Genomic DNA, 25205 nt, shown 5'->3' on the forward strand with positions numbered 1-25205 from the left:
GATGAAGTGCAATTTGATCAGATATTTCATGAGCTAATTTATTGCTGAAACTGCTAATGAGTTGTAAATGACTCAGTGGCACTTCCTAACTTTTCACCTACCCTCTCCTTTTTGAGCCTCAATTTAGAAACGTCTTTCCCTCTAGTCCTTCCTTGTTGAGCTGGATTTTCAGCACCATTTGATGACAAGGGTGGCATGATTAATTACAAATGGCTCCTCAGGTGAATCTTTAGTGCAGATTCCAAACCACAGCTTGTGTTCTCATAGCAGTTAATGCCCTGCAGCCTCCAAAAGGGCTTCGGAGGAGAGAGTTTGATTTCGGTTGCAACATTGTAAATTCAGGCAAGTCAGGGATCTCCAAAGTGTGATTCTTTTGAAATTAGGTCAGTGGGAAAGAGATCAGAGTCTGCTTTGCTACCTGAAAAGAAGCAAGCTCTTTTGGGGGCTGTTTAGTTTGGAAAAGAGGAGGATGAAGGGAGACCTCATTCCTCTCTATGACTACCTGGAAGGACATTGTAGAGAGGTTGGTGCTGGTCTCCACTCACAGGTAATTAGTGATAGAACAAGAGGGAATGGCCTCAAGCTACAACTGGGTAGGTTTAGACTGGACATTAGGAAGTATTTTTTTCCCAGCGAGAGTAGTCAGGGATTGGAATGTGCTGCCCAGGGAGGTGGTGGAGTCACCATCCCTGGATGTGTTTAAAGGTGGTTTGGGATGTGGTGCTTGAGGGTATGGTTTAGGGATGAATCTCATAGAGTAGGGTTCTTGTTGAACTTGGTGATCCTGAGGGTCTTTTCTAACCTGAATGGTTCTGTGATTCCAACAGGGAGGGAAGTCTTTGCTTCCAGAAGGTGATCATTTTTCTTTTGAAAGAAACATATTTGTTAAAAAAACACACCAATTTATTTGAAACAGTGTGGGAATAATAGAGCAGATTATAACCCAGATCCAGGCTGGCTTATGGCAAGGAAGTCAGAGCACAGAATACTTTTTCTGTAGTTGTGTGATCTCTAATGACCCCAGAGATCTACATCACCACTTCAGCTTGCACCGTTCATAGAATGGTTTGGTTTGGAAGGGGGGGCCTTCAAGATCATCCAGTTCCAACTCTCTTGCCTTGGGCAGGGACACCTCCCACCAGCCCAGGTTGCTCAAGGCCTCATCCAACCTGGCCTTGAACACCTCCAGGGAGTTATCCACAACCTCCCTGGGCAACCTGTTCCAGTGTCTCACCACCCTCACTCTAAAGAACTTCTTCCTGATCTCCAGTTTAAATCTGCCCTCTACAACCTTCAATCCATTCCCTTTCATCCTATCACTACAAGCCCTTGTTGGCTGCAATTACTGGAATGTCACTGTAAGGTCTCCCCAGAGCCTTCTCTTCTCTGGACTGAACAGCCCCAATTCTCCCAGCCTGTACCCATAGGGAAGGTTCTCCAGCCCTTGGATCATCTTTGTGTCCTCCTCTGAACCCGTTCCAGCAGCTCCATGTCCCTCTTCTGTTGGGGGCACCTGAAGTGGATGCAGTGCTGCAGGTGGGGTCTCAGGACAGCAGAGCAGAGGGGCTGATGAATCAGAACTCCCTAGAGGTTTCTTATATTTCTGTCTCTCAATTACATTTATTCAGTGTTTGAATTTTTGTTGCTGGCTAGTTGATCTTTTGGTAGGTAGAGTGCCCTTGTAAGTTGCTTTGGGTTTTGCTTGCTTTCTACCCTCTGATTACAGAATACCTAATTTTTTAACTTTAACTAGATTTCAAGGGTGAGATGATGGTTGAGATTTTGTGGAGAGTATGTAGTTCTGTGTTGAATTCTCACTTCTTGTCAGCATTAGCTTTGAGAAGATAAGGATTAGAGTCTGAAACCACTAGAAATTGCAGGTCAGGAAATGGATGTGCAACAGACAGCATCAAACATGAAGCCTGAGCAAATACATCTAATGGAAAATCCTCTGGTTTTAGGATATGTTGAGAAAGAAGCCATCAGAGGGGCAGTCATGGATGGTGGATACCTTTCAGGGTTTTGTTTTCATTTTGTTTTCGTCTTTTGCATGTGATTGTTGTGCTCAAAGCATCTGAATAGCAGCTTTTCAGTACCCCAGGTCCATGACTCACGAAGGAGATGAGCAATAGTCACAGGGTTTTCATCTTTCCTTTCACTCTGGGCAGTGTGGTTTGCATCCTGTTTGTGAGCAACTTGGGGCTGCTCATCTGAGAGCTACCTTAAGCCTGCTGTCCTCTTCCCAGACATTTTGGAATGCAGATAGAACATGGTTTAAATCTCTTGCAGGGTCCAAGTGTATTGATGGGTGGTGGTCTCCTGGTGATTCATAAGAGAGTCCTGAGGGCATGCTTGGACTGCATCTCCCCACGCTCCTCTCTGGGTTTCAGTCACCCAAATTACTGTTGTTAGCAACTTTTGGGGGTTTGAGTGTGTTTGGATTTTTCTTTAGTTTATAACTAGGAAAAAGGGGAAAACCTATGTAAAAATGAATAAAACACTTCTAAACCTATAGGAGAATCAGAGTGAGTGTGTGAAGTAAAACAGCTTTTAATACCTGATTGAAGACAAAACAAAAACTAAATTCAAAATACAGTGTGGTGTTTGTTTTGTTTAATTTGATTCATTTTACAACTACAAATGGTATCTTTCAATGGTTGAAAGTAATAGGTGTGATAATTTTTGTCATCATAATAGCTAAGTAGCCTTTTCTGAAATAAGCACATTAATATAACGGGAAGGATTAATGTCACGTGAGAAAGGAAGGCTCTGGAAGGCCTTGCAATATGTTTATGCTTTTTTTTTCCCAATATGGTTTTCTTTAAAATAAATAAATTTATTTCTAAACTGAAATATTTCTCTGTCCTCGTTTTCAGAATCTAACCAGTTCTGAAGTGCTTGCAAAAAAAAAAAAAAATGAGTGTGCTTCTCATAGAAGCCTTTTATGGTGGCTCCCACAAACAGCTGATGGATCTTCTCCAAGAAGAGCTACGAGATGACTGTGTCCTCTGTACACTGCCTGCCAAGAAGTGGCATTGGAAAGCACGGACTGCTGCTCTTTATTTCATGCAAACAGTGCCAGCAAGCACCAATTACAGGTAACCTGGGAAGGGAGGGATTTCTCAGCTCAAATTACAGAGAGGCCTCCAAGAAGGGCTCTGGAGCTGAATCTTTGGTTATGTGCATGCCAAGGGTGTATTTGCAAGCCAATGGAGACTTGCAACGGACAGGGCAAGTTTTAATTCTTGCATTATCTTCTTGGGGTATAACTGGGAAATTGCTACTGTGTTTTAGGGTTTCTCAGGCTATTCTGTCTTGCACTGTTAGTCCTTGAGTCTCTAAGAGCAGAAGCATATGGATACCTGTTTGTGTGTAAATGTAGCTGTACCTCTTAATCTGAGATTATCAAATGAATTGAGTAACACTGAAAGGTTTAAACTGTTCCTCATAGATTAGGTTGAGAGATGGCACAGATGTGAACACTGCAAGCTTCCTCACTTACCCTGTGCTGTATCTATTAGCAAGTCTGATTTATCAGAGAGTGCTGCTCAGACTGACCTGAGGATTAAGGAAGCAGCTTTATCTTAATAATGGTCCAGTTCTGTCATGTGCCAGCAACTGTGGGTGTCAATTATGCAGTTATGTAAGTGGCAAACTTCTATCAGCTAGAACCTGGACTGATAAAAGCTGACTGTTTAGGTCAACAGATAGCTATCGTGCAGTGAGAATCAGTCACTCCAGAACCAAACTGTCTTTAAACCCAGTGCTGTTGCCTGGCCTACCTGATCAGTTGAGATGTGGTGAGGTGATTGTCGTGAGCAGTGACGTGAGGTGCCTGCTCTGCTCAGGGCATGCAGCACAGCAACGTGGCATGGGTAGGAAATGAGCATTCAGCTGATTTTGTACCTTCATGGAGAGAGACTGGTAGTGCAAGGGGATGTTTTAGCTGCTTTTCAGCCACAGGATGAACCTCAGCAGGACACTGAGCACACCTGAATGATGTGCTCTCTGGATACAGCTCAGAACCAAGCCTAGCGTTTGTTACCGGAGCAAGTAGATGTAGTCAGCTGGGGAAGGACTGTGATTTAGCAAGAGTAGATCTTGTGCTACAGAAGGCTGTATTTGAACAGTGTTACCCAAAACAATGTCTAATCCTTTTTGGAAAGCATGCTATATAAATGCACACCTTTTCTGTGCCTGCTTCTGGCTTGCATTTCAAATAAGCTACCATCCCAAGCCAAATGTTATAATTAATTTTCCCTGGTGTTTCTAGCGTGAGGCATTTAGCTTTGGTTTCCTATTGCTTTCATTTTGCAACAATTTTGTTTTGGAGGAGTTTAGATGACAAACTGTTATGTAAATTTGTCTTGTATCACAACCACATCCTCCAACGCATGGCAATGGTATCTGTGTTCCTTCAAGGTCAGCAGCCCAAGCTGTCCAGCACTAACTGTATTAAACTAATCAGACATCACTCATAGACATACACTTCATTAGTTTAACTTACAGTTACATTGACCTAAGATAACTTAACTCCAATTTGTCAAGTAACCCACATCTTGGGGGGAGGAGGAGGGGAGAGGGAACACTGACATGAAAAAAAAACACAACCCAAAACTCCACGAAAAAACGTAACGACCCAACAAAAAACCCCTCCACCCAGCAGCTTGAAAACTCACTTGAAGTTAATAAACTTGCAATCTGTCATAGACTTATGTGCAAATATAACCTTTGCTGACAGCAAATACATCTGATGTAGCCAACAGAGCATCTTAGAGGAAAGCTTGTTCGTTGCTGTTGCTCTTAGGGTTTGATCAGACAGAATCAAGTAGTCTAAGTTGCAAAGATGTAATGTTTAAAACAGAATGTGTACCTGCAGGACAGCATTTTAGGAGCCAGGGCTGATCACAGAATCACAGAATGTTAGGGGTTGGAAGGGACCTCTAGAGATCATAGAATCACAGAATTACTGAGGCTGGAATAGACTTCTGAGATCGTCAAGTCCAGTCTATAATCTATCACCACCACATTGCCTAGACCATGTCACTAGGTGCCACATCCAGTCTTTCCTTAGCAGCCATGAGGATGATTAGGGGACTGCAGCATCTCCCCTGTGAAGACAGACTGAGAGCCCTGGGGATATTTAGTCTTGAGAAGAGAAGACTGAGAGGGGATCTGATCAATGTGTATAAATATCTGAGGGGTGGGTGTCAAGTGGAGGGGGCCAGGCTCTTTTTGGTGGTTCACAGTGATAAGACAAGGAACAGTGGGTTCAAACTAGAACCTAAAAGATTTCACCTCAACATGAGGAGAAACTTCTTTACAGTGAGGGTGACAGAGCACTGGAACAGGCTGCCCAGGGGGGTTGTGGACAGTGACTCCACCTCCCTGGGCAGTCCTTTCCAGTGTCTAATTACCCTCTCCACGACGAAGTGCTTCCTAACATCCATCCTAAACCTCCCCTGGCACACCTTTAGCTCACGCTCTCTCATCTTGTCACAAGCTGCCTAGGAGAAGAGCCTGACCCCCACCTGACTACAACTTCCCTTCAAGTACTTGTAGAGAGGATAAGGTCCCTCCTGAGTCTCCTGTCTCCAGGCTGAGCAACCCCAGATCCCTCAGCCTCTCCTCATAAGACTTTCCTTCCAGCCCCTTCACCAGATCATTGAGTCCAAGCCCCATGCCAAAGCAGGATCACTTAGGGCAGGCCACACAGGAACGCTGTGGCTGGTGAGAGGAAAACCAATTTAAGTACCTTCTACTTTGCTTGCACCTTTTAACTGTTTGTTTTGTAATGCCACGTTTCAAGTATATTATTAAATTGAAAGTCTGAGTGCATCAGATGACAACCTAATGAGGCTGTCTACTCTCTCCTATTAGGAAAAAAGCATTGATTAAAGTTAACATTGATTCTTCTAGCTTGCTAGTAACCACTGAAGATCTGCTTCACAGGCAGCAGTTTAAGGAAGAATGCTCATTGCAATCCAACAGGAGTGTGTGTTGTGACCTCCACATTGAAATATTTCAACCTCCTCCTTGAGGTCATGGGAAATACCAAATTTGCATTATTTATAATATTGACAGGATTTGGAGACTAAAGATTTTCTTTTACAAGTGATTTTCATAAATGTGACATTTCCTAAATCCCTTGTTTCTGTTTGTTCCTTTAATAATAGAGAAAGGTCACAAATCCAGGCTGGGTGCAGAGTAGGTTGAGAGTAGCTCTGAAGAAAAAGACTTTAAGGTGTTGGTTGATGAGAGGCTCCCCAGGAGCCAGCAGTGCCCTCATGCAGCCCAGCAGGCAGCTGTGTGCTGGGCTGCAGCCAGAGGAGTGTGGGCAGCAGGGCAAGAGCAGGGATTCTGCCCCTGGACTCTGCTCTGCTCAGACCTCACCTCCAATCCTGCCTCCAGTTCTGGTGTCCCCAGCATGAGAAGGACACAGAGCTGTTGGAGAGAGTCCAGGGGAGGCCACAAATGTGATTCAAGGGCTGGACCACGTTTGCTATGAGGACAGTCTGAGAGAGCTGGGGGTATTCAGCCTGGAGAAGAGACCTTATGCAGCTGAGATGTCCTCAGTCTTCAAGGGGAACAGGTGTAGCCGCTGCAGGAGGTATTGACCACTTAATATTTTATCTGCAACACTGCAGGTTTGTCTGAGTTCACCAGCATAAAGATTGTGCTGCACTTCTCTAAAAAACTGATGCTTTTCTGGTTTTGTGGCTTCATTGTGCACTTGTTGAACCAGCTCATGCCTTCATTCACCTCATTAAAGGAGGACAGAAGCTCTGACAAATGGGGGAGATGAGGCATGTGGTGAGTCCTTCCAACTTGGAAGGCCATAAGGAGAGTTTTTAAAGGTGGCTTAGTTGGCTCCTACACTTGAAATGCTCTGAAATATTGATGTAGAGCAGGCAGAGACTGAGCATTTTTAAGAGCTTTTCTAATTGTAGAGACTCTAGTGGTATTTTCCTACATGGAGAGAAGATGTCTGTCTGGACATTGCCTAAGTTTGAAGGAGTTTCATCCCCACGGTGGTGATTTCCAAATCACAGCATTTGAAATGGGCTGCAAACAGGCAGAATTGTTGCCTGCTTTCTGTAGACAGCAATTACAGAGTTTTGTTAGCAGTTGGTGGAATATTGTCATCTTCATTCCATCAATTAGAAAGGTCCAGGACAGAGACTTGATCTCAGGCTGCTGACAGTGTGCAGAGCTGGTGTGTTGTCTGCTTGCTTTGCCTCCCAGCTTGCTTCAGATGGCTTAAACTCCTTGATAAATCGGAGTCATAGAACATCTCAGGTTGGAAGGGACCTCAGAGCTCATCTGCTCCAACCTCCCCACTCCAGGCAGGGACACCTCTCAACTAGACTCAGCTGCTCAAGGCCTCATCCAACCTGCCCTTCAACACTCCCAGGGAGGAGGCATCCACAGCCTCCCTGGGCAACCTATTCCAGAGTCTCACCACCTTCCTACTGAAGAACTTTCTCAGCTCCAGTCTAACTCTGCTCTCCCTCAGCTTCAAACCATTGCCCCTTGTCCTGTCTCTAGACCCCCTCAGGAAAAGTCCCTCTATAGCCTTCCTGTAAGATCCCTTCAGGTGCTGGAAGGCAGCTCTAAGGTCCCCCCGGAATCTTCTCTTCTCCAGGCTGAACAACCCCAGTTCCCTTAGCCTCTCCTCATAGCAGAGGTGTTCCAGCCCAGCCTGTAGATGTTTAATTTTTTTTTTCCTCTAGTTTTCCATAGTACACAGAAACCCTTTGGTTATTCTAGAAAGTACCTAACAAAAAAAAAAAAAAAAGACTTTTTGAAGCCTTTTTTTTTTTTACCTTCTTAATTCAAGGAAATGTCACAAATTTGAAAATTCAATTGCACAATTTAATAATAAAAAAGACTTGTTCCCCCCCCCCCCCCCCGGTTTTGCTTTTTATCTCCATGAACAATCTTTTAAATTTCAAAATAATTTAAGTAATCATTAATAATTAATAATATGTTTGTGTGCGTCTAGTGAATCATTTTTATACGACCCACTGGACAAAAGCATTTTCTATTTTAGGGACCATCCTTCATAGAAAGTAATTCCACCCCCCAAAAAAAAGTTAGACCTGCAAAATGGAGAGACCTAATGCAGAGCAGCTTCCAGTTTGTTTTACTAGCATTGCTAGATTATTTTAAATATCTCTCTATAAATATTCTGTGTACCATTCAGTATTGCCCCCCAGGTGGCTGTTCATATGAATAAAGATTTTATTTGTAACAGACTCTAGCCCTGAAATACCCCTAGGGTAAATGTTAGCATTTATATACCCCCTGATATTTGACAACTGTATTTTCAAGACAAACTATCTACTTTTTGTTTGTTTGTTTGTTTGCATTTTACAAAAGAGAAAATAAATGATTGTTTGCAATTAAGAAAGCACTGTAGAACCCCAAAGCAGGGGAGTATGGTGTTCAGCAATGTATAATGGTGTAATCCAAGTGTATATAAGGTGTGGTGGCTTCTGTTGCTTTGATGATCTGTTAAAACTGCTAGATTTAGGATTCTTTCACATTTTAGGCTTTCATTTCTGGTCTTGTGAGACCCCACCTCGAATACTGTGTCCAGTTCTGGTGTCTCCAGCATTAGAAGAGCTGTTGGAGTGAGTCTGGAGAAGGCCACAAAGATGATCCAAGGGCTTCTTCATGGCCCTCCTCTGGACCCGCTCCACATCAGGTCCATGTCCTTCCTGTGATGAGGGCTCCAGAGCTGGACACAGCACTGCAGGTGGGGTAACACCAGAGCTGAGTAGAGTGACAGAATCCTCTCTCTCCATCTCTAGCCATGCTGCTTTGGATGCAGCCCAGGCTGTCATCGCCTGTTGCTGGCTCATGTCCAGCTCCTCACCTGCCAGCACTCCCAAGTCCTTCTCTGCAGGGCTGCTCTCAATCTCGTTATCCCCCAGCCTGTCCTGGGTGAATAAAACTTGCATCCCATTAATGGTATTGACTTCTAAGAGTGTGTATTTTGGTTCATCTTTGGTCATATTTGAAGATGTGGCTCACCACCTTGGACTGCTGAAATATTTTCTGCTGCGAGCTCTTTTAAGTTTCCCACCACTTTTTTGTCACTCCACTTAAGGTTAAGGAGTGTGTGTGCATGTGTGGTTTAACTGCAGTTTAGTGCCAGATGCAATGTCCTCTTAGACAATAGGCTGGTGAGTTGTCCTTTGATTAGGTGATCTAAATGTGTGAAGAAATAAGGTGACTGTGTGTAACAGCCTAAAGACAGGGGTCACAGAATCACAGAATGTCAGGGGTTGGAAGGGACCTCCAGAAATCAGAGTCCGTCCCCCCTGCCAGATCAGAGTCACCTAGGGCAGGATGCTCAGGAACACACCCAGGTGAGTCTGGAAAGTCTCCAGAGAAGGAGACTCCACAGCCTCTCTGTGCAGCCTGTTCCAGCGCCCTGGGAGCCTCACCATACAGAAGTGTCTCCTCGTGTTGTGGTGGCACCTCACGTGTTGTACTCATTGCTCCTTGTCCTCGGGTCTCATCTTTGATTAAAAATACTGTGTGGGTGGAACTTACTAACTGCTATAGCTTGATAGATAGTGATGGATGCGAATAAAGATGTTCTTACCTTGCTGTAGGGATGTCCAAACCAGGAATAACAAAATTCCTTCTTTTAGAGAGGCAAAGCACACTGAGAGGAGGGAACAAGAGATGTTGCTTAGTCCCATGCTCCTCTTTCACGCTCTGCAGCTGAGTAAAGGGTCATTGCCTCTTTAATTTCATTAGTACTAAACTTGCTTGCATTTTTTTTCTCTCAAACAAATGGGTTGAGTTCATCAAGGTTAGCTCACACGTGCTTGTGCAAACTCATCCACGTTCATCCTGCCCACGCTTTGAACTAGCTGGTTGGGAGCTAACTTCACACTGGGGGCCAGATGGCTGTCCTAGCACCACGTTGAGCCTAAACCAATCCACCCCACCGAGATACGAGACACAGGCGCCATGTACTGAGCTAAAACAACTTTGTGACTTCTGACCAGAGCTGGCTGCTGTCCAGCCAGCTTAAAGTGTAAGCAAAGAGAATCTAAGTCCATATGGAGCGGCATGAAGCTCCACCGCTTAGCACAGATGATGCCCTCCACTGCTGTAGCTCCGGGTAACAGAGGCTGTCCCGTTCTGAATAGTGGCTGTGAAATTCTTTTTTAGTGACGGAAAACATGGAGGCAACCTGATGCTGGGAGTACCTAGCTTGGGAACTTGGGTGTAAAATAGGCTTGTGTAAACCACACAAGGGGTATTGGGTTTTTTTTGGGTTAATCTCAACCAAAACCTGCTCTGAAAAACCTCTTCTTGCAAATGTTACCTTCCCAAGTAAACTTGGAAAGAGGAGAACCTAACCAAATGTATCTGAGGAGGGGGTTCAGCAGAATGCTGATAGCAAGAGATGCTTTGATAAGCATAACAAAACAAAAACTTTTACATTTTAGAATCAAACTGTTTGTTTGTTCTTTTTAACGTAAAGGGTTTTTTTTTAGTGCAAATAAAAGTAATTTTTCGTGTAAACAAAAGTATTTTTTAGTGTAAATAAAGGTATTTAGTTTAAATAAAGGGTTTTTTTTGAGTAAATAAAGGTATTTTTTTAGTGTAAGTAAAGGTATTTTTTTAGTGTAAGTAAAGGTATTTTTTTAGTACAAGTAAAGGTATTTTTTAGTATAAATAAAGATTTCTTTTTAGAATAAATAAAGGTATTTTTTTGTATCAGTAAAGGTATTTTTTAGTGTAAATAAGTTTTTTTTTTTAGTGTAAGTAAAGTTTTTTTTTAGTGTAAGTAAAGTTTTTTTTTGTGTAAGTAAAGTTTTTTTTTGTGTAAGTAAAGTTTTTTTTTGTGTAAGTAAAGTTTTTTTTGTGTAAGTAAAGTTTTTTTTTTTAGTGTAAGTAAAGGGTTTTTTTAGTGTAAGTAAAGGGTTTTTTTTAGTGCAAATAGAGGTATTTTTTTAGTGTAAAGATATTTTTAGAGTAAAGGGGTTTTTTTTAGTATAAATGTATTTTTTTAGTGTAAACAAAGGTATTTTTTAGTGTAAAGGTATTTTTGGTGTAAATAAAGTTTATTAGTGTAAATAAAAGTATTTTTGTATTGGAAATAAGGGTTTTTCCTATAAAGAAAGTTGGTTTTTAACTGCAAGTAAAGGGTTATTTTACTGTAAACAAAGGATGTTTACTGTGAATCATTTTTTTTTAAACTGTGAATAAAAGTGTTTGTTTTTTTTTTTTTACTGTAAATCAAGGTAAAAATGTAAGTAATCTGGTAAAAAAAAAAAATCAATTCAATAAAAAAATAATAAGTAATCCAGTAAAAAAATTACCTAAGGTCTAAGGGCAAAATCATTTCCTATTGAGGATAACAGCACTGCTGTGGTTTCTCGGTTCACAATTAGGCTGCTAAAATTCACTTCTCAGTATGATGGAGAGAGGCTGCCTGAAAGTTTTCCTGGAGCTGGTGTGAGAGGTGGGACCTCCTTTGTGGGGCAGATTAATGACCTTGCTGCTGAGAGGCCAACAACAATGTTCTGCTGCTCAGAGTCCTTCTGCAGTGCAGTCAGTTAGGAGCAAAGGGTTTTAGTCTTAGGTCTGTCTGCTTAAAAACTTGAAGGGGAGGAATCTAGTAACAACAACAACAACCAAAACCCACTTTTCAGAAACAGGACAAATAATTCCCTAAAGTGAACTACCTGAAATGTATTCAGGCAGGCAGCAATGTGATCTTAAACATTCCCTTTGCATTAATCAACTTTGCTTCAGATAAAATGCTGGCAGATGGTAGCTATTCATTGGAAAAGTGACAGGTTTTCTTTAGGTTTTTGTGTGGAAACCCCCACATGCTCTCTTCCCTCCCCAAAACTGCAGTGGTTTCATTTGGCCAATATGCTTAAAAAAAAAAACCAACCACAAAAAAAAGAGAATGATGTTATTAGGTGATTTCACAATTTGGATAGTTAAAAAGGTGAATTTAAATGCAGTCTCCTTCCTTTGAAGTCGGTGGAAGTATGTATAAGATCTCAAATGTCATACAGTCACAGAACGGCTTAGGTCAGAAGGGACCTCAGAGATCATCTACTGCAACCTCATGGCCATGGGCAGGGACACCTCTCAACTAGACTCAGCTGCCCAAGACCTCACTCAACCTGGCCTGCAACAACCTAGTGTGAGGTGTCCCTGTCCATGGCAGGGGGGTTGGAGCTAGATGATCCTTGTGGTCCCTTCCAACCCTGACTGATTCTATGATTCTAACCCTCAGGGAGAAGGCACCCACAGCCTCCCTGGGCAACCTATTCCAGAGTCTCACCATCCTCATACTGAAGAACTTCTTCCTCAGCTTCAGTCTAACCCTGCTCTGCCTCAGCTTCAAACCATTCCCCCTTGTCCTGTCTCTAGACACCCTCAGGAAAAGTCCTTCTGCAGCCTTCCTGTAGGATCCCTTCATGTACTGAAAGGTAGCTCTAAGGTCTTCCTGGAGTCTTCTCCTCTCCAGGCTGAACACCTCCAGCTCTCTCAGCCTGTCCTCACAGCAGAGCTGCTCCAGCCTTTGGATCATTGTGGCCTCCTCTGGCCTCACTCCACAGCTCTGTGTCCTTCTCATGCTGGGGACACCAGAACTGGAGGCAGGATTGGAGGTGAGGTCTGAGCAGAGCAGAGTCCAGGGGCAGAATCCCCTCTCCTGCCCTGCTGCCCACACTCCTCTGGCTGCAGCCCAGCACACAGCTGCCTGCTGGGCTGCATGAGGGCACTGCTGGCTTCTGGGGAGCTGCTCATCAACCAACACTCCCAAGTTTCTTTCTTCAGAGCTGCTCTCAACCCACTCTGCACCCAGCCTGGATTTGTGCCTCGGATTGGCCTGACCCCTTGCACTTCGACTTGTTGAACTTCATGCAGGTGGCACTGGCCCACTTCTCAAGGTCCTGGGAAGGGACTGCTGGGTGATCCATAGGAAGTGCTGATTTGCAATGGCAGATACTGAAAAGATTTGCTGAAATTACAGAAAAATGTTCTGAGGAGATAAGGAAAGAACAGTCTGGGGTTTCAAACCCTAGCTTGTGTTTCCCTTTATGTTCTCAAATCCTTCTTTTTCTTTCTAAAATGAATTTTATGAATCACCTGGAGAATTGATATTTACATTGCTGGCAGTAAAATGTAATGAAATTGTGCATTCTGAGTCAGAATTTCTCCACTCAAGCTTTTAATGAGTATTTTATCTGTGCTTTTACTTGGTTGCTGTGTCTATATTTTATTTCTGAAGTAGTTATGGATTGTGTTTTTATTTTCAAATTGCAAACATACACAGCACTATATTAGAAAGAACCTCACAGGGAGCTTTTCCTCCCCCTCTCTGTGCTGCCCTGATTAGACTACATCTGGAATTCTGTGTCCCGTTTTGGGCTCCCAAGTTCAAGAGAGACAGGAATCTGCTGGAGCAAGTCTAACAGAGGCTGTGAGGATGACTGAGGGACTTGATCTCTGCTATGAGGAGAGACTGAGAGCCCTGGGGCTGTTTAGTCTGGGGAGGAGAAGGCTGAGAGGAGACCTGATCAATGTCTATTAATGTCTGAGGGGTGAGTGTCAGGATGAAAGTGCCAGGCTCTGTTTGGTGGTGTCCAGTGGTAAGACAAGGAACAATAGGTACATGCTGGAACAGTGGAGGTTCCACCTCAGCACAGAGTCACTTCTGTATGGTGAGGGTGATGGAGCCCTGAAGCAGGCTGCCCAGAGGTTATGGAGTCTCCTTCTCTGGAGACTTTCAAACCTGTGACCTGCTCTAGGTGATCCTGCTCTGGCAGGGGGTTGGACTGAATGATCTCTGGAGGTCCCTTCCAGCCCCTTCTGTGAAAATTTCTACAATTCATTGTCCTTCTAGTCTATAACACTAACTTGATGTTCCAAAGAGAAAGAAGCAAAGCATCTTATAAAGAAAACAAAACCAAACCTTCCATTTTTTGTCTTTTTTTTTTTCCTTTTTTTCCCCCACCTTAGTAAATAATGCATATTTTTGTCTGATCCTTGGGCTGCACATGGTTTGGATTTATAGTTTTGCATTCCAGTGTCATAATTAACTGGCTTTTCTAATTAGTTTGTCTGGGTTTTGTGAATGGATACATAGTGAAAAGAAATGTGATGTTATGCAAACTGCTTTTAGTAAAACAGTTTTGAGAGTAGATTTACCTTAACTATATGTCTCTTTATTTTTTTTTTTTCCTCTTTTCAATTTTGCAGGTGTTAACCTGACCCAAATACACTGAAGTGTGAAAATCTAGGTTCAGGTAGCTGGGGACATCTCAGTTGCCAGTTTACAACTGACCAAGAATTCAGTGACCTAGTTCCCTTTAGTTACCTTTAGTTCCCTGGTTCATCCCAAGTGCCTGTACCTGGGAGCTTAGTGCCCAACTCAGCTGCTTGCTCTCCCACTTGCACCATAACTGCTCCCTTTGCCTCCATTAGCTACAACTGCCATGACCACTGAAGGTGGAGGCTTTCTGTCATGGTCTTGGGTGTTTGAGGTTGGAAGTTCAAGATGTATTTTGTTTTTCATAGTGGCTATGGGCTGTTAGCATTTCCTCTCTGTGCTCATGTGTTTCAGTGTGGCTTTTGAAGGCACAGAATGTTAAGGGTTGAAAGAGACCTCAAAAGATCATGCAGTCCAATGCCCCTGCCAGAGCAGGATCACCTAGAGAAGGTCACACAGGAACGCATCTAGGAACGTTTTGAATGTCTCCAGAGAAGGAGACTACACAACCTCTCTGAGCAGCCTGCTCCCAAAGGCTCCCAGGGGCTCTGTCACCCTCACAGTGAAGAAGTTTTTCCTTATGTTTATGTGCAATTAATTTGTCAGGTCCATGGTCACTCCGGAAACGTGCCCAGAGGTGTTTTCTGGTTTTATCTCCCTGATTCCTCTGGGGTTACAACTGTATACAGGTTCATAGTGTGCTCATGAAGGTGCCAGTGTCTTTCTGGTGGTGCCCAGTGCAAAGGGCAACAGCTGTAAGCTGGAGCAGAGGAGGTCACATGTGAACAGAGGGAAATACTTCTTCACTGTGAGGGTGCCGGAACCCTGGAACAAGTTGTAGAATGTCCTTCTCTGGAGACATTCAAAACCCACCTGGATGCATTCGTATGTGACCTGCTCTAGGTGATCCTGCTCAGGCAGGGGGCTTGGACCTTTTGATCTTTTGAGGTCCCTTCCAACCCCTAGCATTCTGTGATTCTGTGTGATTCTAACACATATGCTGCATACAATGAAGATGTGACTTTGTTTGGAATGTGGATACATCTTCATGGGTTTAATGGTGATATAACAACATGAAGAATCTTCTGGATGCATAGAATGCTGTGTGCATTGTATATGGAAGAGCTAACAAAGGGAGAGTAAGCTGAGAACATCTGGAGTTTTTTTAATTTATGTAAGGGAATATCTTATTTTTAATTAAAGGTGGAATTTAAGAATGATAAATGGCACCATTATCTAGTAGCCCTTAGTTTGCAGGCATTTTTGTTTTTTTTTTTCCCCCAACTGTTCTGGAGATTGCTGCAGGTTTGCCAGTGCCTTTGGCTTTTGTGAGCAAAATGCATTTCCTGCTCGTGACAAAATAGTTGTAACTCCCTGAACACAGAACAGTCCTCATGCACAGTGACACCTCTTAGGTTTAAACCCCGAGGAACAGAATTATTTGAAACTCTGCACATGCAGAAATTTTCCTGCTAATCAATTTTATTAAAAACATAACAGCTGAACATTTTATATGCCCAATGAATTTGGGGAAATGGTGCTGAAGATGCTAAAAGTAGGCTAGAAGAGGGGAGGAATTTTGGGGAGAGATAGTAAAGAAAAAAGTTATTTTTTGTTTTACTTTAATTTTTAGAACTAAATGATTACTAAATTAACTTAATGGGAGATTTTCTCTTGCTAGAGCTGTACTGCAGTAAATTGTAGATGAGCCAAAATAAGATGTTGTTGCTGAAGGGAGTTCTGAAGTACTCTAGGTCATGCTGTTGGCAGTGCCAGACAGCTTCTGTCTGCCTTGTAGCCACTGATAAATAAAGGAATGTGTGTTCTAGAATTGTTTTCCTTCAAGGATGTACAATTCATCTTGACACAGGGTGAGGCTCATACTGGAGGTGGATGGAGAGGAATGAAAGTTTTCATTAGCTAGACTGCAAGGATTCTCTGCAAACATACTTGGTTGTATTTGAAGTTTTTCTGTCTTCTGACTTTTTCCTTATTTGTTCTTTTTCTTTGACTTTGGCCCTTAAGTTATTACTTTGTTATCCTCATCCTAGCTTAAAGTTGGTTCTTAGTTACTGCTATATCCACAAGTCTTAGCTGTGTGGTATCAAAGCAGGAGGAAAGGAAGTTGGAGAGGTGCTTTGGGAGTACCTTGTGTTAGCCCAGTGTTGCCATTAGGTGTTAAGCATCTCTTGGTTTTTCTCAGCTGTCACAGGAGCAAGTAGTGACTTCATACCTGCCCTTGTATCATCCAGGTCATGCCTGCTGACTGTGCTGCTTTTGCCTTTTTCTTGACATTGCTTTCACAAAACATAAGGATCCTGATGGGGAGAGAAGTTCATTTGTCCAGAGTCAATTGACCTGTTGCTCTATGTGATGACTTCAAGATAGAATCAGAACTGTTTTGTTGGGAAAAGGCCTCCAAGAACATGGAGTCCAACCATTAGGCTTAAGACCAGCATGGTCATTAAACCAAGACCCCAAGTGCCATGTCTGCACGTTTCTTGAACACCTTCAGAGACAGTGACTCCACCACCTCCTTGGGCAGCCTGTTCCCACGCCTGACCACTCTTGCAGCAAATAAATCCTTCTAACATCCAACCTAAACCTCCCCTGGCGCAATTTCAGGACATTTCCTAGCAGTTAAGATTCCTGTGTGGAAGAGGACTTGGTTACAGAGTCTTCATGCTGGGTTGCCATCTACTCAAGGCCATACAGGTTCAGTCTGGTTTGCAGTAGTGCTTACTCTTGTGAGCTTTATGGCTGGCCTTGCAAAGGATCTTGTGGCCAAAGCTAGTTTGGCCTCAGTCTTCAGTGGTTTCTGTGGCTGTTGAATCACTCAGGTCTGAAGTGCCTTTAGAACAGTTTGGGTTGGGAAAGACCTTTAGGATCAAGTCCAACCATTAACCCAACATTGCCAAGTCCACCACTAAACCTCAGCATCACATCTACACATTTTTGAGAGCTCTTCAGGGATGGTGACTCAACCACATCCCTGGGCAACCTGTGCCAGTTGTTAAAAACATTTCTCAAGTCTTGTCCATGAAGACAGAAGGTTTCTAGGCAGAGGTGGTAGGGAGGAATTTCACAAAAGGATTGTTTCCAGGAAAAGCTCTGGGAAACTGCAGTCTAATGAGTTTGGAAAGATAAACCCCACCTTCTCTTTCCTTATTTCTTGTAAACACAGAGCAAAGAACCTAGGGAGTGGCATTGCTTTGAATTAATGCTCATTCTGCCCTAAAGAGAGGAAATTACTTGTAGACATTTTTGCATATCCATAACAGAAAAAAAAGAAAAAAACCAAACAAAAACCAAAAACCTGATTTGAATGTGCCATGCTGTGTTGTGATGAGGGGAGTAAACATAGAGTCATAGAATGGTTTAAGTTGGAAGGGTCCTTAAAGATCATCTAGTTCCAACTCCCCCTGCCATAGGTAGGGACACCTTCCACTAGACCAAGTTGTTCAAGGTCTCTTCCAGCCTGGCCTTGAACACCTCCAGGAAAGGAGCCATTCAGCATTAAAAGTGAGCATCTAAAATGGAAATACCTAAAATACTGATTTCCAGTGTTGAGAGTTAACTGAAGGTGGTTGACATTGTGTACTGTGTGAGGTCCTTGGGCTTCAGGCATGCTTAAAGCCAATATTTATGCTGTCTTTGCCCCTCCTGTCATTAGCAGGCACTTCTCAAGGGACTTTCTTACATTATATTTTGCACATGGCTCTGAAATGTTCTTAGATGCTGACTGGAAACAAAAAAATAAGTGAAGGGTTTGATAGTTTTCATGTGCCTTCAGGAGACCCATTGGTGGGTGATGAGAGCAATGTGCTGGGAGCATGGGTGGAATCTGTCTGTCTGAGTGAGCAGGGTGAAGGAGTTGGTGGCAGGGAGGGAGTCTGAGCTCATTGTGGGCTTCCTGCATTTTTCAGCAGCACAAAGGATACTTAAGCTGTTGAGATGAAGCTTGGCAGCTGCTCTGCAAACTCCTAATAAAACAATGGCATGGATTTTCTTCATCTGGAGCATCTGCTTTGGACCACAGATGTTGCTGGGCTTGGCATTTTCCTTAACTGGTAGTCTTTGAGTCCAGGGTTGCTATATAGTAATGATGAGTATGGGGCTTTTGGGTAAGAGGGCATTTGGAGATAATGTGTTAACCTGTTAATTGCTAGGAACATGCTAAGGCTGTGGATGATGAAGAGGAAGGTCCAAAAGCTGTGTTCATGAAGCATGGAGGAAAACGTCTGTGAAGCCACCCTTTTCCCTTTTTCTTTTTCCTTTTCTCCTTTTTCATTTTCCTTATTTTCCTTTCCCATTTTTCATTTGCCCCCTTCTCCCCTTCTCCCCTTCTCCCCTTCTCCCCTTCTCCCCTTCTCCCCTTCTCCCCTTCTCCCCTTCTCCCCTTCTCCCCTTCTCCCCTTCTCCCCTTCTCTCCTTCATTTAAATTTATTCTTGTTTTTATTTTCTCTCTTTTTCTATTTTAATTATATCTTCTATTTTAATTGAAGTTCATTTTATTCTCTACTTTAATTCAATTTTATTTTCTATTAATATTTTTTCTTTTTTTGTCCTTTTAAAATTCTCTATTTGAATTTTTTTAATTGTTCTATTTTAATTTCATCTTCGTATTTTATTATTTTTTATTTCTTACTTGAATTTTTTGGCTTGTTTTTTTTTTTTTTTTTTTTTTTTTTGCTTCCCAACACTTGCCTGGGAGTTTTGATCTGTAACTTCATTAACTCTTGTGTGCAACTATCTTTCATTATGTCTTTCCAATACAGAGGGGTTTGCAGTGTGAGTGGGGATGTATTTAAGGAAGAGCATCCCATAATTTTGAAGCATGCCAGTACTAGACTCCAGAGCAGCCTTCTGACCACAAAACCCAAGCATGCTTGTTCTATGAGCTGTGCTGCAGAACTATCTGTTTAGCTTCTCCTCAGATGGATAACCAATATGGAACATTCTGCCCACAGAAGTCTTATTAAAGAGGTTAGAGCATCCTGCTAATTAGGAATAACTAATTAGGCAGATTGTTGAGCCTGTAACCAGAATTTTGTATTTTAATGGATTTTGAAACATGGTTTCCTCTTGCTATTGTAAAATACATTTCTACATGTCTGGGAAAAAGAAAAAGATCGTTTTTTGAGGAGAAGGTCCACTCAGAATTAGAGAGCAGGAACATTTTTAATTTTAAAATTTGCTGAGCTCTAGAAGAATGCACACTGCAAAATTGGTGAAATCATTCATTCCTACCAGATTCTTACTCTGGCAGTCAAAATTGGTTTATTACCTTCCTGTTGGTAGATTTTTTTAATTTTTTTTTTGAGGAGTTGGGTTAAGTTCATATGAAGAAACTATAATTTGTGACTCTGTTAAAATTAGGCTTAGTTGGTACAGAAATCTCACAACTACTTCAAGCTAAAATTTGTTGGTTACTGTCTCACTGAATCTTGAGAAGTTTATTGCATCTAAAGCTGGCTCAAACCCTTTGGTGAGTGCTCTTGCAGTGCTGTTACAAACTTGTGGTCTGGAAGATGAAAAATAGAATCATAGAATCATGGCTTAATTTGGAAGGAACCTCAGAGCTCATCTCCTCCAACCTGCCCACCATGGGCAGGGACACCTCTCTACTAGACTCAGCTGCTCAAGGCCTTATCCAGCCTGGCCTTGAACACTCCCAGGGAGGAGGCAGCCACAGCCTTCCTGGGCAGCCTATTCCAGAGTCTCACCACCCTCCTACTGAGGAATTTATCCAGCCTAACCCTGCTCTGCCTCAGCTTCAAACCATTCCCCCTTGTCCTGCCTCTAGTCACCCTCATAAGAAGTCCCTCTGCAGCCTTCCTGTAGGAACTTTTCAAGGTCCTGGCAGGCAGCTCTAAGGTCCCCCTGTAGTCTTCTCCAGGCTGAACACCCCCAGCTCCCTCAGCCTATCCTCACAGCAGAGCTGCTCCGGCCCTTGGATCATCTTTGTGGCCTCCTCTGGACTCTGTCCAACAGCTCTGTGTCCTTAGGCTGGGGACAGCAGAACTGGACACAGTGTAGCTATGGGGTGACCTGGAAGCAAACCCATGGTGGTTGGTTACATTTCCATGCTTTCCATCTTAATTCCTGGTAGGTGGAAATCAGAGAACCATAGAGTAGTTTGGGTTGAAGCTTTAAAGGTTGGGTTGAAGCTTTAAAGGTTATCTTGTCCACCCACCCTGCAATCCAGGCACACCTGCAAGTAGATTAGGTTGCTTAGAGCCCTGTGCATGTTTACAGGGATGGGACATCTTCCTCCTCTCTGGGCAACCTGGGCCAGTGTCTCATCACCCTCACTGTAAAACAATTCTTATTTTTCTTTAGTCTAAACCCCATCTTTTACTTCAAACCCATCACTCCTTGTTCTGTCCAGCAGACCCTGCTAAGAAGACTGTCTCCATCTTTCTTGCAGGCCCTTTTTAAGTATTGAAAGTCTGTAGAATGACCTCTGCTGAGGCATTTCCTTGGTTTGCAAGGGAACATGTGGAAAAGAAGGGGTGTTTGTGGCTGGAGAGAAAGATACCTAATTAGAGATATGCTTAAAATATAGAAATATTTAAGATGGATGTCTCCTTAATGCCCACTTTTGAACTTGTTTTTTGTTTGGTTTGTTTTTGTTTTTTTTTTTTCCAGCTGTGCCCTACTATGAACTTTAAGTTGTCTTAGCCTTTTTTCAGGCTTGTCATTCTTCATTTTGCAAAGTGCTTTGGCTTCTGGATGAGCTGTGGAGCTGGAGGCTGTGGGCAGTGACCTGCAGTCTGTCTCAGGACTGTCCTCTGAGACAGAATTCAAGATACAGATGTTGAAATTGGTGAGATGAGGTTGTCAGCCATCTGGAGGTTGGCCATCTGCTCCTTCCTGCAGAAGGAGAGAGCAATGCATTTGGGGGTCCTTGCCCCTTCTTATCACAACCTGAGTCAAGACAATTCAGAATTGTGTCTTTGAAGCCTGATTTGTGAATATTAGATTGCCAAGTGCTAAGCATTTAGTTAGGTAAGGGGCTGGAAAGGGAAAGATAGACAAATTTATTGAGACAGGTAACATCACAGAATCACAGAATGGTAAGGCTTGGAAAGGACCTCTGAGATCATCTTGTCCAACCTCTCTGCTAAAGCAGGGGCACCTAGAGCAGGCTGCACAGGAACACATCCAGACAGGTTTGGAATCTCTCCAGAGAAGGAGATTCCACAACCTCTCTGGGGAGCCTGGTCCAGTGCTGCTCAAAGTAAAGAAGTTTCTTCTTATGTTCAGATGGAACTTCCTGGATTCCACTTTGTGTCTACTGCCCTTTGTCCTGACACTGGGCACCACTGAAAAGAGTTCAGCCCTCTCTGCATTTCCCTCAACATCTTTGTAGCCTCCACTGGACTCTCTCCAGTAGTTCTCTGTCTCTCTTGAACTGGGAAGCCCAGAACTGGATGCAGTACTCCAGATGTAGCCTCACTAGGGCAAAGTAGAGGATGAGGAGAACTTCCCTTTACTTCTGGTCACACTCTTCTTAATGCACCCCAAAAGACCATAAAGGCACATTGCTGTAGTTGCTGTCCACCAGCACTCCCAGGTCCTGCTTTCCAGCAGATCAAGCCCTAACCTGTACTGCTGCAGGGGATTGTTCCTCCCCAGCTGCAGGACTCTACATTTGTCTTTGTTGAACTTCATAAGGTTCAACATTTAGAAATGAGCTGTGGAAAATGACCACTAAAGGCTTAAGATCATATAGCTTAGGTCTAGCAATGTGGAAGAATCCACAATGAAGCTAAGGGAGAGGCTGTGCTAAGTGATGGAAAACAGGAATGTCCCATCAGGGCATGACACCTGCAAATAAACTTGGCTAACACATCATCTGCCCAGGGCACAGGTAGAGTTCACACCACATAAAAGGAGAACTTTAAATACAGACTGGGGAATGGAGTGATAATGTCTGGTCCACTTTGTGGAAGACCTTCCTACTTCTAGTCCAAGGAGGCTGGAAAGGAGACAGAATTATTGCAAGACTTGTTTTTGTGGTGTCAGCCTCTGCCACCAGCAGACCTTCGGTATTTGCTGGGGTGTCAGCTCTGGCTTTGGCGAGTCAGATTTGTGTTCAGCAGCTGTGGTGACCTGTAGACTTGTACCCTTCCATGCTCCTGCAGTTTAGTCTTCAGCCTGAAATCTGGGACTATTATCAACCAGACAGGTCTAGGTAGTTAGCATGATGTCATGTCTCTCAAGCAGTTTATGGAACAGGGATGGAATTTATGGCAATATTTTAGATTGTTTTTGTTTGGCTTCCTAAAGAGAAGAATTTCCTTGGGTGAGAGGTTATTTTGCAAGCAGTTCCACTCTGATATATCAGTGGCTTCAGGATGTGGGAAGCTTCTCTCCCTTCAGTGTCATGGATTGAAACTGATACTTGCACTTAACAGCTTTACAGATTCTTGTTTAATTACTGATAATTCTTCTGAAGTGGATGACTCATTTAGCCTTTGGTGATTGGAGGTGTTCTGGCCCACCATGTAACCCTACACATACAGATTTTTGCTCCTTTAGAGGCATGAGAATGTCTCTTCTCCCCTTCCATGTCTCATTTTCTAGGGCAATGGGGAGAAAATGGAGCTCAGAGGGGACATGAAATGAGGAAAGGCCTGTTGGGAACCATTAGTGAGGAAAAAAGAGTGGTCAGTCATTGGAACAGGCTGCCCAAGGTGGTGGTGGAGTCACCATCCCTGGAGGTGTTCAATACATGTGTGGACATGGCACTATGGGACATGGTGGTGTTAGGTGGAAGGTTGGACTTGATGATCTTAAAGGTCTCATCCAACCAAACCAGGTCTATGATATTGATCTGGATGGTTGATGGTGCACACTTGAACTCTGAGTTTTTACCCAGAAGGATCTGCTTCTTGTGCTCCTTCTTAATATCATTGCTCCTCTTATTAATACTATCATACATTAATAATCTATTAGCTTATGCTTCTAAATCAATATTTCAAAGCAGTGATTTCTCTGTGATGGCAGAACAGCATTTCAGATGACACAGGTATGGTTTTTTGGTAATATTTGGTGTTTGTTGAGCAATTCATAGGGGAAAAAAAAAATCAGTGTTTCTTCTTGATTGCCAGCATCCTGGTGGTGAAAAGTCACTTCTCTTCCCTCTGCCCTGGCTCTGACCCCCATGCCTTTTGAATTTGCCATGCTTGTCCTTGCTGCAGACTTGGGGAGCCAGGGAAGGAGCCAGGGAAGACAAAATTGCCCACACTTGAGGGATTTTTGGAATTTTTCCTGTTAGCCGATTGAGTTTTAGAAGCATTTGAAGAGATTTTCAGGCAGCATTTGCAGTCCACTTCATAGATGCCTCCAGCATACCTCCTCTTGCCTTTCCACAACCCATTTCTGTGTCTTACCATGTTCTGCTGTGGCAAAAGGTTAAAATTGAAGCCATTTATGGGTTAACCTTCACCAGTTTTTCTTCCTGGCACTTTGGGCTGTGACATTGCACTGTGTAGAAACCCACTGCAGAAATACTGGCATTGAATTCACCAGCAACAGACACGTAGCTCTTGGTCTTCATGCCTTGGGATCTAAATAAATTTGTGTTGAACTCTGTCAATGTGGATGTTCTGAACCTTGACTTTATAATGCTGCACAGTTGGATACTTTTCCCCCTGCTTTGTCAAGGAGGATGACTGTAGTAAGACCATGAGCTGATTACTCCCTGTATTAGATAATCTTTTCTTAATGTGGGAGGGATATTAAGAAGAATTTCTGTGAGTGCTCTTGGAAGACCCTTTATGGAATAAGGCTTAAGCACTGCTGTAAATAAGATGCAGCTTCCCTTTCATGCTGAGTCAGATAAAGCTTGGCTGCAATGGGACAAATATGTCAAGACTCAGGACCAAAATCAGGAAGATCTTAGTAGAGCTTAGCGACTCTACTGTCTTTAAAAATTGTCCTTATTCTTATGTTGCATTGGCACCCTTGGATTTTAGGGGGGCAGCAGTTGGAATTTGATTAAAGACCAGCCCTGGTTTTGTCTAGATACCATAAAATCAGAGAATGACCTATGTTGGAAAGGACATTAGAGATCATCTGCTCCAACATCCCTGCCATGAGCAAGGACACCTCTCAGCCACACTTCAACACCCCTATGGAGGAGACATCCACAACCTTCCTGGGCAGCCTGTTCCAGAGTCTCACCACCCTCATACTGAAGAATTTCCGAAGCTCCAGTCTAACCCTGCTCTCCCTCAGCTTCAAAACATTCCCCCTTGTCCTATTGCTAGACACCCTTATGAAAAACCACAAAATCACAGACTCACAGAAACTTAGGGCTTGGAAGGGACCTGGAAAGATCATCCAGTCCAACCCCCTGCCAGAGCAGGACCACCCAGGGCAGGTCACACAAGAACACATCCAGGTAGGTTTTGAAAGTCTCCAGAGAAGGAGACTCCACAGCCTCTCTGGGCAGCCTGCTCCAGGACTCTGGCACCCTCACAGAGAAAAAGTTTTCCCTTCTGTTCCAGTGGCACCTCCTCTGCTCCAGCTTGCCCTCAGTGCCCCTTGTCCTGTCACTGGACATCCCTGAGCAGAGCCTGGCTCCATCCTCCCCACAGTGCCCTGCACATCTTTATCCCCAGCAATGAAGGCAGCCCTCAGGCTCCTCTGCTCCCAGCCCCAGATCTCTCAGCCTGGCCTCACAGGGAGATGTTCCACTGCCTGCAGCATCTTTGTGGCTCTGTGCTGGATTCTTTCAAGCAGTTCCCTGAGTTCATTCTTGACCTGAGAGGCCCAGAACTGGACACAATATTCCAAATGGGACCTCACTGGGGAAGAATAAAGGGAGAGGGGAACCCCTCTCCACCTATTAGCCACATTTTTTTGGTGGGTTTGTTTTCTGTTGGGCTGCATTTTTGTAACAGCTTTTTCTGGATGCTGTAACTACAGG

At 43.4% G+C, this 25205-nt stretch overlaps 1 protein-coding gene across 10 annotated transcripts in view; it reads left to right on the top strand.

Moving 5' to 3' along the window:
• Nucleotides 1–2916: 2916 nt before the first annotated feature.
• GTDC1 (glycosyltransferase like domain containing 1) overlaps nucleotides 2917–25205 on the top strand; it is a 153911-nt gene continuing 131622 nt past the window's right edge. For all 10 annotated transcript variants that reach the window (XM_054381042.1, XM_054381045.1, XM_054381048.1 and 7 more), the window contains exon 1: nucleotides 2917–3098. In XM_054381042.1, coding sequence (XP_054237017.1) covers nucleotides 2917–3098 — 182 coding nt within the window. The remainder of the gene's footprint in view (nucleotides 3099–25205) is intronic.

This window comes from Indicator indicator, chromosome 5 (genome assembly GCF_027791375.1).
Source record: "Indicator indicator isolate 239-I01 chromosome 5, UM_Iind_1.1, whole genome shotgun sequence".
NCBI lineage: Eukaryota > Metazoa > Chordata > Aves > Piciformes > Indicatoridae > Indicator > Indicator indicator.